At 37.0% G+C, this 15,558-nt stretch overlaps 2 protein-coding genes across 4 annotated transcripts; one reads left to right on the top strand and one right to left on the bottom strand.

Annotated features, from left to right (window-relative positions):
- Positions 1 to 205: 205 nt before the first annotated feature.
- LOC137043402 (UDP-glucuronosyltransferase 2A2-like) lies at positions 206 to 7,419 on the top strand. Of its 2 annotated transcripts, none has more exons than XM_067419670.1 (2): positions 206 to 404; positions 5,385 to 7,419. In XM_067419670.1, exon 2 carries the CDS (start codon positions 5,390 to 5,392, stop codon positions 6,983 to 6,985), a length of 1,596 nt encoding a protein of 531 aa, XP_067275771.1. In that variant the 5' UTR covers positions 206 to 404; positions 5,385 to 5,389; the 3' UTR covers positions 6,986 to 7,419. The 2 variants fall into 2 exon arrangements, with proteins under 2 accessions (XP_067275771.1, XP_067275770.1); XM_067419669.1 differs by lacking the exon at positions 206 to 404 and adding an exon at positions 1,890 to 2,161.
- A 1,944-nt stretch (positions 7,420 to 9,363) lies between these two features.
- On the bottom strand, positions 9,364 to 13,877 carry zgc:101040 (Arylamine N-acetyltransferase, pineal gland isozyme NAT-10). 2 transcript variants are annotated; one of them, XM_067419353.1, is made up of 3 exons: positions 13,788 to 13,829; positions 13,298 to 13,376; positions 9,364 to 10,745 (listed from the first exon to the last, which is right to left on the bottom strand). In XM_067419353.1, exon 3 carries the CDS (start codon positions 10,736 to 10,738, stop codon positions 9,866 to 9,868), a length of 873 nt encoding a protein of 290 aa, XP_067275454.1. In that variant the 5' UTR covers positions 10,739 to 10,745; positions 13,298 to 13,376; positions 13,788 to 13,829; the 3' UTR covers positions 9,364 to 9,865. The 2 variants fall into 2 exon arrangements, with proteins under 2 accessions (XP_067275454.1, XP_067275455.1); XM_067419354.1 differs by lacking the exon at positions 13,298 to 13,376 and having other exon boundaries at positions 13,788 to 13,877.
- Positions 13,878 to 15,558: the final 1,681 nt, after the last annotated feature.

The raw sequence follows: 15,558 nt of genomic DNA, 5'->3' as shown, positions 1-15,558 counted from the left end.
CTTTATAAATAGATCATTCCAAAATTAATGTTTAAGAGAAAACGTGTTGAAGATTAGCCAGTGGATGCGCGTATACCGGTACTGGAAAAATACCGGTATATATTTTATTTCAAACAGTACGATATCATTATTTGGCACATTTCGGTATATGCTGCTTTTCCGAAGTTCACCAATAGATGGCAGCGCTCTACCCAAACTGACCCGAAACAACCAGCAAATGTGACAACAACATAGACGAACAAAATGGATAAAGCAGTTGAATCTCACTCAAGATGCCCAAAACGAATTATTAAAGAGAGGAGTAGAAGTGGAATTTGTAATTACTTTGCTTAAAACTGATGAAGAACCATCAAACCTAGCCAAGAAGCATCTGTCACTATCCTGACTTCTGAAGAGATCGACAGGTCAGTGGATCATTCAAACCATCTCATTCAGACATTTATTTTCTTTTAACACTGATCAACGCACATACACAGCCTAACATAAGATCGAACATCACAAAATCACCAGCTTTCGTTTCAACCAATGACATTTAGATCTCATAATATTTGCATGCATACTATTGCACTATTTACATTCGCGTTCGACACAACCGAGTGTGTTTGTGACTAAAGACGGACATTTTTACATAATTCTGTGTATTTGACTGTTTGAGGAAATTTAATTTGTAATGTGCCAGCTCTACGTTACAGGAGTGTGTGTGTTGTTGTTATGAGCTCATGTCTCCTGTAACTGTTATTACGAAATGCTATACAATCGCTTGCATGTTCAAATTATTTCCGTTATCCATCCCGAGACGAGCGTGACATGTTGAATCGGAGCATGCAGATTGCTTTAGTGTAACGTTAGGTGCGATTTCTTTTGAAACCAGAAGCAATTTGCTAATTTTGAGAGTTTTTTGCTGCAATTATTTCTCACAAGAAAGTTTTCAAACGACGGATTTGATGTGATAAGCTTTGCTAATTAATTTACTAATAAACATTTGTGGTGATTTTCCACTTTATAAACTCAAAACTTGCATAATTGTTCTCATTCTTGTGCGATATACCCGCGCTAATATCAGACCGTGTGATATCGATTTAATATCGGTACTTCGGTATTAGATTGTGGTACCGTACCGAAGCCAAAATTGTGGTATCGAGCCATCCCTGTTGATTACAAGCAAATTCCTCACAATAGCGGTTAATTTAGCGCTGTGAAGCCTGTCCTCCACTGACATCAATTAAAAAATGGTCTCCTTCCATTTGTACCACCGCGGGTGTTACGCTTTTTAGGCTAAGATTGCTGGCTTGAATTGGCTTGTTAGACTGAATGCAGAGACTCTCTTCTGCAGAGACAAGCTAGTTAAATCTTTAAACACCATCCTTTTCTGTATTGAGTTTGCAATGAGACAAAAAGGTGCTATTCACCTTTATAGAGTCCTTTAAACTACCTTTTCTGCTTGGTAAAATGGTGCCTCAACCCACTTCAAAGCATTGTAAAATTATTTAATTAAATGAACTTATTATTGAGTCATTTGCCTGTGAATGTAGCATTCTCTCATTGTTCACAAAATTCAACAGATTGATTCCTTTTGAGATTTTGCACTCCCTTGCACGACCTCTCATAATGTGAACTCTCTTTCCCTCATTTCTCTCTCTCTCTCTCTCTCTCTCTCTCTCTCTCTCTCTCTCTCTCTCTCTCTCTCTCTCTCTCTCTCTCTCTCTCTCTCTCTTTCTCTTTCTCTCTCTCTCTCTCTCTCTCTCTCTCTCTCTCTCTCTCTCTCTCTCTCTCTCTCTCTCTCTCAGTTCACAGTCCAGATACAGATAGCAGGCAGTCAAATGGACACCAACAAAGTTCTCTTAAATCAATAGTTGTGTTGCTTTATAATAAGCATGTGTGCAAAGATATAGTCATAGTGTTGAAAAGTAGTATAAATTCTTCTCTGTGGAAATGATATCACAGGCAAATCAAGTAAAAGTGACTTTAGAAACACTCGTGACTTTTAAATACATCTGTGCCATACAGATCATGTTACGAATAAACTTTGTACTTTGAACTTTTTTTTGCTGTTGGCTGCTCACTGTATTTGATAAGGTGCAATATTATAGGAGAAATTTGCTCAATTCCAAAGACATGACAACATAAAGACATCAGCACTGAACAAAGCTGAAATAGAAACGTAAGTGATCTACAGTTTGTGAATTAAAACCACAGGAATTTTTAATGTAAGGATATTTATTCCAATAGATTAAACATTTGCATTATTTCAGAGATCGTCTGGTTTTAAAAATTAATTTAAGTAGCTCCCGTATATATATCACACAGTGTGTGTGTGTGTGCGTGCGTGCGTGCGTGTGTGTGTGTCTTTATTAATGCACTTAGTGATTGTACATTCAAGATTTTGAGACATAGGCCCGGATTTACTAACAGCTTGCACCAGCGCAAACACTCTTTTGGTGTTAAAAAACTACTGTCAGTATTTACTAAAGATATGCAGAGAAAATATGTGTTGAAAAGGCATGATAAGATAAGTTGCGGGAAACTAACAAAGGGACGTGTGACCAGTGCAAACACAAAGGAAACCGACTATACATGTGACACACACACACACACACACACACACACACATATATATATATATATATATATGCAGTATATATTTGCAGTATATATTTTCTTTACAACTGTTTTAATTATCCTTGTTTTTATTTTTAATTCTTACATGTCTCATTTCTCATGCATATGTTATCACCTTTTTAATAAATGTCTATGTAAGGGACTTTGAATTGCCATTGGGTATGAAATGTGGTTTCCAAATAAACTTGCCTTACCTTGCCTATAAAGAAGAAGTTACAGATCTGTGAGAGCCAGAAATCTTTAGAAGCTTTTTTGCGCAGTTGGTGGCTGACTAAATATGTTTTGCCCTCTGTACACAACAGCATTTTTACCTTTAGAGTAAAATGGTGATTTAGAAATGTTCATAGTGTGTGTTAGTTGCTATATAAACTAATGTTAATATGCACAGTAAGATAACCTTACAACAACAGTAAAGCTACAAGCACTGTTCATGGTTAGTTCATGTTAACTAATGCATTAAATTAAATTGCACTGTTAATATTAATAGATGCATTGGTATATTTTAGTCAAAGGCTAACAAATGCTAAACAGAGGTGTTGCTCATGGTTAGTTCATGTTAACTAATGCATTAACTAAAGTTAAATAATACAACCTTACAGGGCCGACCCAAGGCATAAGCGAACTAAGCGGCTGTTTAGGGCCCCCTTGGCCACCAGGGGGCTACCAAGAGCACTTGAAATGACTTCCTGCTGCATGTTCCTTTATGTTTGAAATCGCCTTTATGGCCTTAAAACAATTACTAAATAAACTGCAAAATGTTACGTTTTCTAATATATGCACGGATTGATTCTGACAGCGCTGCACGAGCTCGCGGTGCCATCGACTGGACTAGCTTGTTCGTCAGGGTTCAAAGTCCACAGTGCGAGAAAAAAAAAATCGGTGCCGAAACGCGCTACTCGTCAGTTGCCCGGTAACCTTTTTATGAATGGATGGATTTGAGAATGCGCTTTGGTTTAGTGCAAATATCTTATTTGACATGCTGTATGTTTTGGACGGAGTACAGCATAGCTTAAATGCTTCTCTGCAAGTGCTATAGTTGAGTCGCTCAAAATTATTATTATTTTTTTTTGGGGGGGGGGGAGATTCAAGTTCGTTCTTCCCAAAAAAGCCTTCCCAAATTTGTTATGAGAATCATTTATAAATATGCTGTTGTCAACAAATAGAAGTACTAATGTCTTTCTGCGTGAATTTCCGCCAAAATAAAAGCTCTGCTTAAAGGTGCACAATGCAGCTTTTGTCCACTGGAGGGCGCCTATGCAAAACAAATGCGTAGTTTGATGACGCAAAGTGTGAGCGCAGCATCTTGGGAGATGTGGTCTTCTCATCACAGCCGGTGAAAAATAGGACTCGGGCAGAAATCACGTTCATGCATGCGGTTATTAACGTTAATGTAGTCTAAAGCAGAGCAGGACCGAGTGTTATGGACCTGAGCAAAGCTGCTGGAGCGATTGTTAAACAAATACCCGCCTTGCGAATACCGGGACTTTTATTATGACGGGACGGGACTCATTTGCCGGGCGCCTGCACAGATCCGCTCTTCCGATTATGATTTTGAGGTAATGGAGCTCTGTTTATCATATTAGATACATTTAAGTGTGTTTAAAACGATGTTATGACGTTACTCCGTGCGTTCAGTTGTTCACACTGCTAAGAGTAAAGCGCTCCTGCCAAATAAAACCTGAAACCGAGGGTAACGCAGATATGACGCAATTGACAGGCGACTCTCTCAAATGCAATGCTGCAACGTCCCTGTCCTTAGTTAAAATAGCAATTTTCTCACAATTTACAAATAGTTGGAAACATCTGGGATATTGTAAGTACTCAACTGAACAAAATATATAACACTGGCCTAGTGGTTTTTGGATATTTTACTGCAAAAATACTACATAGTTCACCTTTAATGTATGAAAGAAATCCACCATTTCTTTTTTTTAAAGTCTCTGCTCATCAAAGGCTGCATTTATTTGATCAAAACTATTGCAATTTGAAATAGCTGTTTTCTATGATAGATAGATAGATAGATAGATAGATAGATAGATAGATAGATAGATAGATAGATAGATAGATAGATAGATAGATAGATAGATAGATAGATAGATAGATAGATAGATAGATAGATAGATAGAGATATTCGTATGTGATATGAATATCAAGTAAATTGTAATGTATTCCTGTGATCAAAGCTGAATTTTCATTACACCAGTCTTCACTGTCACATGATCCTTCACAGATTATTCTCATGATGATTTGCTGCTCAAGAAACATTTATTTTGTATTATCATGTTGAAAACAGTTGTGTAAACATCTTTTTTAGGATTCTTTGAAAGCTTTCTATCCTGTTCTTTTGAACTTTCTATTCATCAAAGAGTCCTGGGGTAAAGAATTGTGAGCATATTTAGCATGATACTTCTTTTTTTTATTTCTAGCGTACATATCCCAGTCTGAACCGTACTGTAAGACTTTGAATATTAAAGTGCAAATGAACATCTGAGCACTCTTGTGGGTTTGCTACAATTAAAAACCGTGTAAGGGTAAAAACATGACAGACAGGCATGATGTAAGCAACACAGCTACAACTAATACAATTGATAATGGGTGTGTGATTATTATCAAGAATTGACAATAGTCAATCGGTACCGAGGGGCCCCCAAATAAAATTCTGCTTAGGGCCCCATAAAGGCTTTGGCCCGCTCTGCAACCTTATTCAAAAGTGTTAATATTCTATAATCCAATTTTATGTAATCCAATCACTTTTTTATTTGCAGGCAAGATGACACCATTTTCTAAGAACATGGTTCCTGTCTCCCTCTGGATAACAGTCATAATCCTTTTTGGTTCTCACTGCAATGGTGGCAAAATCTTGGTGGTGCCTTTGGAGGGAAGTCACTGGGTGAACATGGACATCCTCATCAAGGCTTTACATGGTCAAGGGCACAGCATTGATGTAATACGCACCTATAATAGCTGGTTCGTAAAAGAGAATTCAACTTATTACAACTCTATAACCATACCTAACACCAAAGGAATGGATGAAGAATTTGTAGAAGATATGATCTCCAAACTAATTGATCATGAAAGAGGAAAGGGGTACTGGCTGAGCACTGTACAGCTGAATTTGGATGTGGTTAATAACATGTATAAAATGCATAAAATGATATGTCAACTTATAACAAACATGTTTGAAAGTGAGGAAATTATGAAGGCACTACATGAAAAACAGTACAATCTGATGCTTACTGATCCGGTATGGGGTGCAGGCATTCTCCTGGCTCATGAACTCAAGTTACCCATGGTATATAATGTGAGATGGACCGCTACTGGAGAGGGACACTTTGACATCGCTCCCTCACCATTGTCCTACATCCCCATCACAGGATCTGGAAACACTGACAAAATGAACTTCCTTCAACGAGTAAAAAACATGTTCTTCTATTTCCTAATGGCCTTTCAGTACAGCTATTTTAATTTACCCCAGTACCAAGCACTGTGTGATAAATATTTCCATACGCCTGTACGTTTTTATGAACTTCTCCAGGGGGCTGATTTGTGGCTTATGAGGGTTGATTTTGTTTTTGAATTTCCACGTCCAACAATGCCAAATATCATCTACATTGGTGGTTTCCAGTGTAAACCAGCAAAGGCCCTTCCACGTGACCTGGAAGACTTCATGCAAAGTTCTGGAGAGCATGGAGTCATTATCATGTCTTTAGGGTCGTTTATCAGTGCCCTACCAGATGATTTAACAGCAGAAATAGCTACTGCTTTTGCTCGGCTCCCTCAAAAGGTAATTTGGAGATACACTGGAAAGAGACCAGCTACTTTGGGGAACAACACCTTACTGGTTGACTGGATGCCACAGAATGATCTTCTAGGGCATTCAAAGACTAAAGTTTTTGTTGCACATGGCGGAACCAATGGGGTTCAAGAGGCTTTGTACCATGGTATTCCAGTGGTTGGAATTCCATTCTTTTTTGACCAGTACGACAATCTTCTTCGATTACAAGAAAGGGGAGGATCCAAGATCGTTTCCATTGCAACTTTAGATAAAAACACACTGCATGCAGCCATACAGGAACTAATCAATGAACCATCTTACAGACTGAATATGCAGAGACTCTCTCATCTGCACAGAGACAAGCCAGTTAAACCTTTGGACAGCGCTCTCTTCTGGATTGAGTTTGTAATGAGACACAAAGGTGCTGCTCACCTCCGTACAGAGTCCTACAAACTGCCTTGGTACTCATATTATTCAGTAGATGTTGCAGTTCTATTGTTTGCAGTTGTTCTGATATTCACTCTATCTATATTTTTAACAGTTAGATACCTGTGTGTCAAGTGCTGCAGCAGAAAAAGGAAAACTGAGTAACACATTTGCATATTAAGTTTAGAAATATAATTTCTGTCTGTCCCATGACTTATTATGAACGGCACACTGAACTTTGTAGGCAAAGAGAAAACATCTACAGTAAATAATGATAATGTCTGGACGGAAAATGTTAGTAAGCAGATCTGGTAACACTGTAAAGAATATATATAGGTGTGCATGTAATATGAAATATATAAAAAGGTTTTCCATCTGAATCTTAGACATTTTGCTGGACTCACTTTTTTAATGGGTTGTATTCAGAATAATACAATTCTGCTTTCCCTGTCTGTGTATATTTTATTTTTCTAAAATGCTGTATGCATTCATGTATCTGAATAGAGACGATGCACTTATAGTGTGCATACATGTTTTTACATTCTACTTACATTTTTAAAAATACCTGCATGTAATTAAATCTGTAATACATTTCTGTAGTTACATTTATAATTACACTGTCGGCACTTCCCTTACTACCCTTAAACTTACACATACCAGCACACCTGTCCCTAACTTTACCTGTATCCACCTCAATATCAGCAAAAGTGTGTGCAATACAATATTAATGTATTGTAATATATTCAACATTTGTATAATTATTATCAGTGTTGGGCGTAATTTGTTACTAAGTAATTAGTTATTGTAATTTAATTAATTTTCCCTTGGAAAAAGTAAAGTAAGGGATTACTTTTATTAATTTTTCCAGTAATTGAATTACAGTTACTTCTGATGTAATTGAACTAAATACTAAATATGCTTATACATAATTCAATAGTGGACTTAACATCAACATTTAAAGTCTTACTTTAAAATGCATGTTTTTATGTATCTTTCTCACATTTGTAATACTTTGGTCAGTTAATAAGAGTAATTTATGTCGTTTTATTTTATATGTTTGAATGAAATAAAAGAGCCGTTTCATGTCTATCCTTGAATCGCTTAACTCGTGGTTGGTATAGGATTAAAAAAGTAATTAGTAATTAAAAGTAATTAAATACTTCTTAGCGAGAGTAATTTGTACAGTAATCTAATTACACTATTGAAGATCTAATTAGTAACTAGTAATTCATTACTTTTTTAGAGTAACTTACCCAACACTGATTATTATACAAGTTTCTTTCTGTTATTAACTGAGTATAAAAAGTATAATTTATGCCTACTTGAGGCACTGTAATTGACCACTTTTTAATCTAAAATGTCAAAATTGGGGAGTAAGCTCATGTCCAGGTCCACGTTGTTTGCTAACTACTCAGAACGTCTGAGGAGGGGGGGTGAATGCAATTATGCAATTGAGTTCTGTTGACCTTTGACAACTGCAGGGTTGCCAACTCTCACGCATCTGGCGTGAGACACATGCTTTCAGTCTTTGTGTCACGCATTTTGGCGCTAATGTAGCATAATGTTAAAGCCAGAGGCGTTTAAAGGCGGAGTTGCGGCATGCTCTCGTCTTCCTGCAGCGGTGGTCATGGAGTTCTCAATACTTCTAGCGCTGTGTTAATGCATTTAAATGGCTTAAGCGGATACAAAACATCTTCACTATACGGATGTTTGCAGTAAGTTTTGGTAAACTGTACAGCATAGTGATAGTGTACATTTATTATTAAATCAACCATATTTACAGGATCATTTTATAATGGAGAGAGATGCAACATTGTAACATTAATGTTATTCTTGTATGTAGCCCTGTTCCTCACTAATTGGTCACACTCATACTCACTCATACTCAAATGTTACCATACACTGTAACTATTTTTCAATTAAATAAATGTTCTATATTTTAGTTCAATAATATTTATTTAATATTTTAAGGAGATCTTTTGGTGCTAAATACTATTTGTGCAACAATTATTGTTAATTAATGATCACTTAAGATAATTTTCTTCTAATATTTATTTATATTACAATTTGTGTAGTTATTAAGGTTTAAATAGAGAATTCCAATTCATAAAGGCAAATTAGAGTCATTCTGTGGCTAAAAAATAATAATGTTTAATTGTAATGCCATTGCCCAGTCTTTGCATTCTAATAAATATTTAGATTTGATCAAACACTAGATTTATTTAAATGTAAAAATGTAAAACGTTAATAAGTTGCATCCTAATATTTTTAATGAATAATGATACATATATAAGCACACACAAGGGAATATTACTGAATATGAGCACATATAATTTCACCCAAGAAACATTTAAAATACATACAATACATACAATATGTACAGTAGTATATACTACACATAAATTGACACAATCAATTTTACACTTTATTAGCAATTGATAAGGTAAAAATTTGGTTAGATTGTGGTTTAATAGAATAATTCTCAAGTGGACTTGAATTTTGCAAGTGATGACCAAAATTGATTATTGTAAAAAAAAAAAAAGTTAGTAAAATTATTGTATTATTGGTTTTATAAATATCCTAACATTTTGACTATAATTCAAAATACATTGTTGTCGACACAAACTACAAAGCTGTATTTATGCATACATGTTTCTGTCAGTCACTGAGACAAACATAATTGATCAATTTTAATCTTTAGTAGTACAATGTTTACTATGTAAAATAATATTTTCAGAAATCATAATAAACACAGAGCCACATAATCATTTCTGCATTCAGCATGCACTAAGCATTCTCAGAAACTCTGTTTATCATGCCTCTGTCAGCCCCTAGGTGCTAAAACCATTTGCATCACCGATGGCTGTGTAAAAACATATAAATTGCACATATTTCATTATATAGTTATTTTTTGTTTCATTTTAATCTCAGAGCATGAAAAAGCATTGAGCATAAAATTTATATTTATATTTTTTTCCTGTCTAGTGACAATATTGGCCATAGAGATGCATAAAAGCGTTTACGGATCAGTACTGCTTCTGAGCATTACATGCAATAATGAGCTTTGTTATTTTTAGGTGTGAACTTATTCACTAACACCACGTTAAACTTTTCCCTCAACACAGTCTCTATTTCACAGTCAGGAATTTCCTTCATGTCCACCGTGTCAGAGTCCTCGCCCGGGTTGTAGGTGATCTCGCTGTAAGTCCAGCCAATCAGAGCTCTGAAGCCTGTGGGCGTCTGAAGGGAGCAAATGGACTTCAGCACAAAACGAGAATCCGGACTGGTCTGCAGGCAATCCAGTGTCTCCACGAAATGCTCTTTATCGCGGGGTGTTAATGGGAAGCAATACATTGTTTTCGTCAGGCGATGGTCAAGAAGGCTGGAATTAGCATAGGCCTTATTGTTGACCACTTGCTTTCTTGATGTCTTCTCCAGAACCCATCGCATCCCATAGTTTAGGAGGCGGAACACACCGGGAGGCTGTGGCTGATCTTTACCCGAGATCATCTCTAGGGGATACCACAGTTGGCACGACACCCCATAGCTCACATCGGTAATGTAAGGCTTCCCATCAATCTCCACCAGATTGATGAGATGAGAGTCCACGGGGTGGAAATCATTTTGGAACTTGTTGAAAACCTTGGAGCCTAGTGTGGTGTATTTGTATCCCATCTCCTTTAGGACCCATGAGAATAAGAGGTTGTTTTCACAACACCAGCCTCCCCGATTGCTCTTGACTAATTTATCATAGATGATGTGAAGGTCTGTCGTGTTCTTCTCTCCGCAGTGGATGCTGAGGTTCTCAAATGGAATTTTCATAACATGCAGCTTGTGGATGGTGCGCAAAGTGTCCAGGTCGGGTTTGTCATATTGGCCAGTAAACCCAATCCTGTTCAAGTACCCTCTCAGATCCATTTCAGTCCTTAAAGACACAATGCACAAACTGTTTTAAAGCTGAAATATGTTATTAGTGACAATTATAAGTACACCATTTGTAGGTTAATTTTCCTGAAAAGTATAAACACTGTCTCTGTGGGACTATCAAAACCATGCTCTGGTTGTTTGGTCATCCCAAAAAAAAAAAAAAAATCCAATACAGCAACCAATGGTGTGTGCAGGTCCTTAGGCTTAAATGAGAGGACCAAGTTCTGCACAAAATAAGTCACATCCAAAATCTCATACTTCCCTTCTATATAGTTTAGGTGAAAACTGTATGTGAAAATATGCAGTATTTTATCCAAATTGACGATATTTACCCAATATTTTACCCACAATAGGTCCCCAGTGCACTGCCAAAAAAGAGTAACAAATTGTACCTTTTAAGGTACAAGTGGCCATCACTGGGGCTGTCCCCCTAAGGGTCGATTTTTGTACCTCTAAATCAGAGGTAGGCAAGTTCGGTCCTTGACAGTTGATGCCCTCATAGTTTAGCTCCAACCCTTCTAAGGGTGTACTCACACTAGGCACGGTTGCCATGAACCGGGCCCGAGTACGATTGTCCCCCTCCCCACTCCCCCGCTGGCCTGCACTCACATAGGAGGGTTTCAGCATTCGTGCCGGAGCACGTTTACGTCATTATGGTGCGACGTTTTCGGGTTTCAGCATTCGTGCCGGAGCACGCTTACGTCATTATGGTGCGACGGTTTCAGGATAAACAGGAAGAGCGGCGCTCTGAACACAATGGAGTCCATCACTCTGTTTTCTTTGTGGATAATTTTGTGTCGTTTGGTCCACTGCCCTCTCACAGCCTGTTGTTAAACAGATGTGTCGCCTTAGTGGCGCAAAAATGTTCACGTAATCGTGCTGCTCGTATTATGAGGTTTGCAAGGTACCAGCTGAAGTGCAGCAAGGACTTTGCAGCTTTGATTACGGACTCCAGCACGGTTAGCGCTCACACTGCATGCGAACCGCGCCCGAGTCCAACTGATCCATGCTCTGGCCCACCTCTTCCAATCGGGCCAGGGCCGGCTAATCGAGCCGAGCCCGGGCACGGTTCGGAGCACTCACACTAGTCAAACGAACCGCGCTTTGGTAGTCAAACGCACTCGGGCACGGTTCAAACTGGCTAGTGTGAGTACACCCTAAGCCACCACAGTATAAAACGTGTGGCTCCCAGCATGCATTGCATTGCATGTCACCATTTTTGAGATTCATATGCTGATTCTTGATATGTATGTGCATCTAAATGCGTCTAAATGCTTTTAAAAATTAAAATTTAGAATGTCTGATCTGTGGCAAGAAAGTTTTTTTGGTGAATATTGTTTATTAATATTTTTAGTCAGTGTTGAGTTTAGTCAAACATTATTCTTAATGATTCATTTTGTTTATGGCTTCTTTTGTCTTGAACAAATGTGTTTTGTTTACACTGTAACAAATTCACTTAAAACTGCCCAACTAAAGGAAACAATGATCACCTTAATGGAGACAAATCATTTTCAATAAAACATCAAAATCTAAACCTGTTAAGTCTCAATAAGAGCTTTCAATGTCTTTTAGGCTTGGAACCAAACTGTGCAGGATAGCGACTCACTAGGACCGAACTGAGGAAACCAATGGTATAATTGTAACCTAAGGACCAATTGTGAACTTTTAAAGGTACAGTTATACATTTTGTTCCCCAAGGAACAAAATTGTACCTCCACTGTACTTTTTTTTCTGAGAGTGTGGGTTAAAGCAATTAAGGTGAAGCATTTGAAAATCACCATTATGTTTCATAAATATGTTCTAGTAGACAAGTCCAAATTTACCATGGAATCTGAATTATGGAATCTATTCACCACAACGGTTACAAATGCCACCAGAGACAGTCCAATGCTATCTCACGACCAATTTGAGTGAGGTCGTACAAATTCAAATGATTTGTCTAAACCGTGACGAGTAGGTTTAGGGGTGGGTCAGCGTAGGTCATTCATACAAAATGATGCACATTTTTTATGAGTGAGGTCCTACAAATTCTTACAAATTAGCCACCTCATAAAATGCATACGAATTGTGTGACCTTCAGGCTGTGCAGTGTCTCAAAACTGTGATGTGTATCTAATGTTACATCTAATGGTATTCTGTTAACTATTAACTCTAAAATATTTCAAATGTATCCACTTAGAACAACAAAAAAATGTAGTGTGATATTGTAATAATAATTAGCTTTTTGCTCACATATTGTTGTCCACTTAGAGAAGTGAAAATTCTCAGCTCTTGACAGCTCTTATTTGCTCCCTTCCCTGGCTCTTTTTCTGTTTATTCTCATTTACATTCAAGGCAAGGTGTTTGTCATCTCAAATGAGCTTATTGTGTTTGCAGTTCTGTTTGGTAAAGCTGATGGTTGCTCTGCTTTAAAACAATTAGCCCATTCTGCAGTGTTAGACAGTTTAAGAAAATATGTCGGGGCTTGAAATGTAATGTTCTCGTTAGTCACTAAAATTAATTAATATGTTCTAATATGTGAATTGCATGTGATGTTGAATAAAAAGTTACCGAAATACAACATAAATTGCAGCCAAAAAATAGAGAAGAATGAAGTTGTGAAAAACAAGAAGATCCAGAGGTATGGAACCTACAAAAAAGAAGGTGCAATGAGATAAAACTGTAAGGGACACAATATTAAAACTTTTCAGTAAGATTTGATTTTAGCTAACTAACATGAACTTACCGAGGAAAATATATTTTTACAATGTTTATTAATATTTGCTAATGTTAGTTATTAAAAAAAATCACAATTTTAATATTAGAACACAGCATTTACTAATGTAAACAATTACAACATTTGATTTAAAAAATGTATTAGCAAATGTTAAAATTAATAAGATAAATAACTGCTGCCAAAGTCTCATTCAAAGTGTTACCGAAAAAGTTTAAGCAACACTTTGAAGAGTGCTAACACATCAACAGAAGCTTGAAATATGAAGTGTATAAATACTTATTTCTTTTAACAATAATAATAAAATTAAAATAAAAAAACTCTTACCCTTAGATGAAGCCAGTGAGCTTAAGTATCACAAAGACTCTGAGTGAATGTCTGCAGTGAGGGCTGGATGTTGGATAACAGAGAGTTAACCCTTGAACCACAGTGTAGAGTCACAGGTTTAAATAAATGAATTATTAAAGACATAGCTGAGCAAACTTTATCTAAATATGTCCATTCAGCATACCATTTCAAACTATACAGTTATGTATTTTCTTAATAAAGAACAAGTTATGTAATTCAAAAGTAAGAAAATATGTGATTAGCACAAGCAGTGCTTAGGGACAGTTCAGAAGAGACACCAAACATGGTCCAACTGAGTCAAACATTTGTTTCAAAATACAGGGAGAAAGAAGAGAGCAGAAGGAATGTTTCAAATGTTCAATAAATTCTCTGAGAGACAAAAGAGAAACTGTGTAAAAACACTCCACAAGGCTGAAGAACAACAAAGTTTGAGTGGAACATTAGCAGAGAGTTGTTTTTTATATCAAAGAAAAACCATGAGAAACCTTTACATAATGACACTGGAGGAACTGAAATCACATTTGCAGAATTGAACCGAAAATAAGTTGTTGGAACAATGACAATTGTTTACAATTAAAGGAACTGTATGTAAGAAATGTATTTCAATTAATCATAAAATGGCCCTGATATGTCACTAGGCATTAAGAAATCATGTTAATTTCAAATTATATCACTGATAACAGTAGTCCAGCCAGGATATTGTCATTTAAAAGTTGTTGTGGCAGCCCTCAACTGATGCTGATGTTGACATGTTGTGTTTTGGCCTGAAGCGCCACCCTCTACCAATCACGAAGTCAGTAGTGTTTCTGCATCCGGGTTGCCAGATCTGCTCCACTTACCACAGCTGCAGCTACAAACGTTTCTGCTGGTCCCTGCAGCCTCGAGTCAGGGGGAGGGGGAGAGGGGATAGTGATTGCAGTACCAGTTTTGGCCACAATCTTACATACACTTACTTTAAAGGTGCCCTAGAATGAGTTGAAACAATATGTTAAAATGTTCTCTGATATCTACATAGAGGCTATGTGGCTTATTTAAGGGCAAAAATTGTCCAGATACAGTTTTACAGGTCCATTTACAACCCTATAAATTGTCCCTAGGATGTAATGCTTTGTTTTTGCCTTATTTGGAAGAGTAATTAATATTAATGTTGAGCTCTGCTCTGATAGGCTTATTTCAGCCAATCAGATTGCTCTATTAACAGCACACCGCAGTTCAAATGTTCAGCAAAGCGGCTCGTCAGTCCTGACAGAACACAGGCCAACTGAATGACACTTTAAGCAGAACATCTCAAATGGCTAAAGTGCAGCCTACTTGTTTATAGGTGTTTTCAGATCATCCACGCGAGAAAGAGAGAGCTTGCGTGCATATGGTTGCCAGATTATTCATGTTTAGGTAAAACACCAGATATCATATGTGTTTTTTTCAAAGAGAAGCATTGAGTTTGGACAGAAATTTCATTTTTGCGTGAACTATCCCTTTAAGTTCGTTAGTGTAATTATTTTGTGTATCTAATGTGAAATAGATTTACGAAAGGAAAAGAGGGTGACACAGTACAATACCAATTACAATACACACTTGTGGCAAAACTAATGCAGTTGCCATTAACAGGCAAAATTATATTTATTTAAAAAAGAAAAGAAAAAAAAAACTCCTCAAGGACGCACAAGGGTTACATAGCCCCAAGCTTTTAGCTAACATCACATCCCAGAAAACACTGCAGATGGCATTAGGGGGAGGAGCATTCTCATAC

Source organism: Pseudorasbora parva, chromosome 16 (genome assembly GCF_024679245.1).
Source record: "Pseudorasbora parva isolate DD20220531a chromosome 16, ASM2467924v1, whole genome shotgun sequence".
NCBI lineage: Eukaryota > Metazoa > Chordata > Actinopteri > Cypriniformes > Gobionidae > Pseudorasbora > Pseudorasbora parva.
The sequence above is the reverse complement of the archived record's forward strand: the minus strand, read 5'-3'. Positions and strand labels throughout refer to the sequence as shown.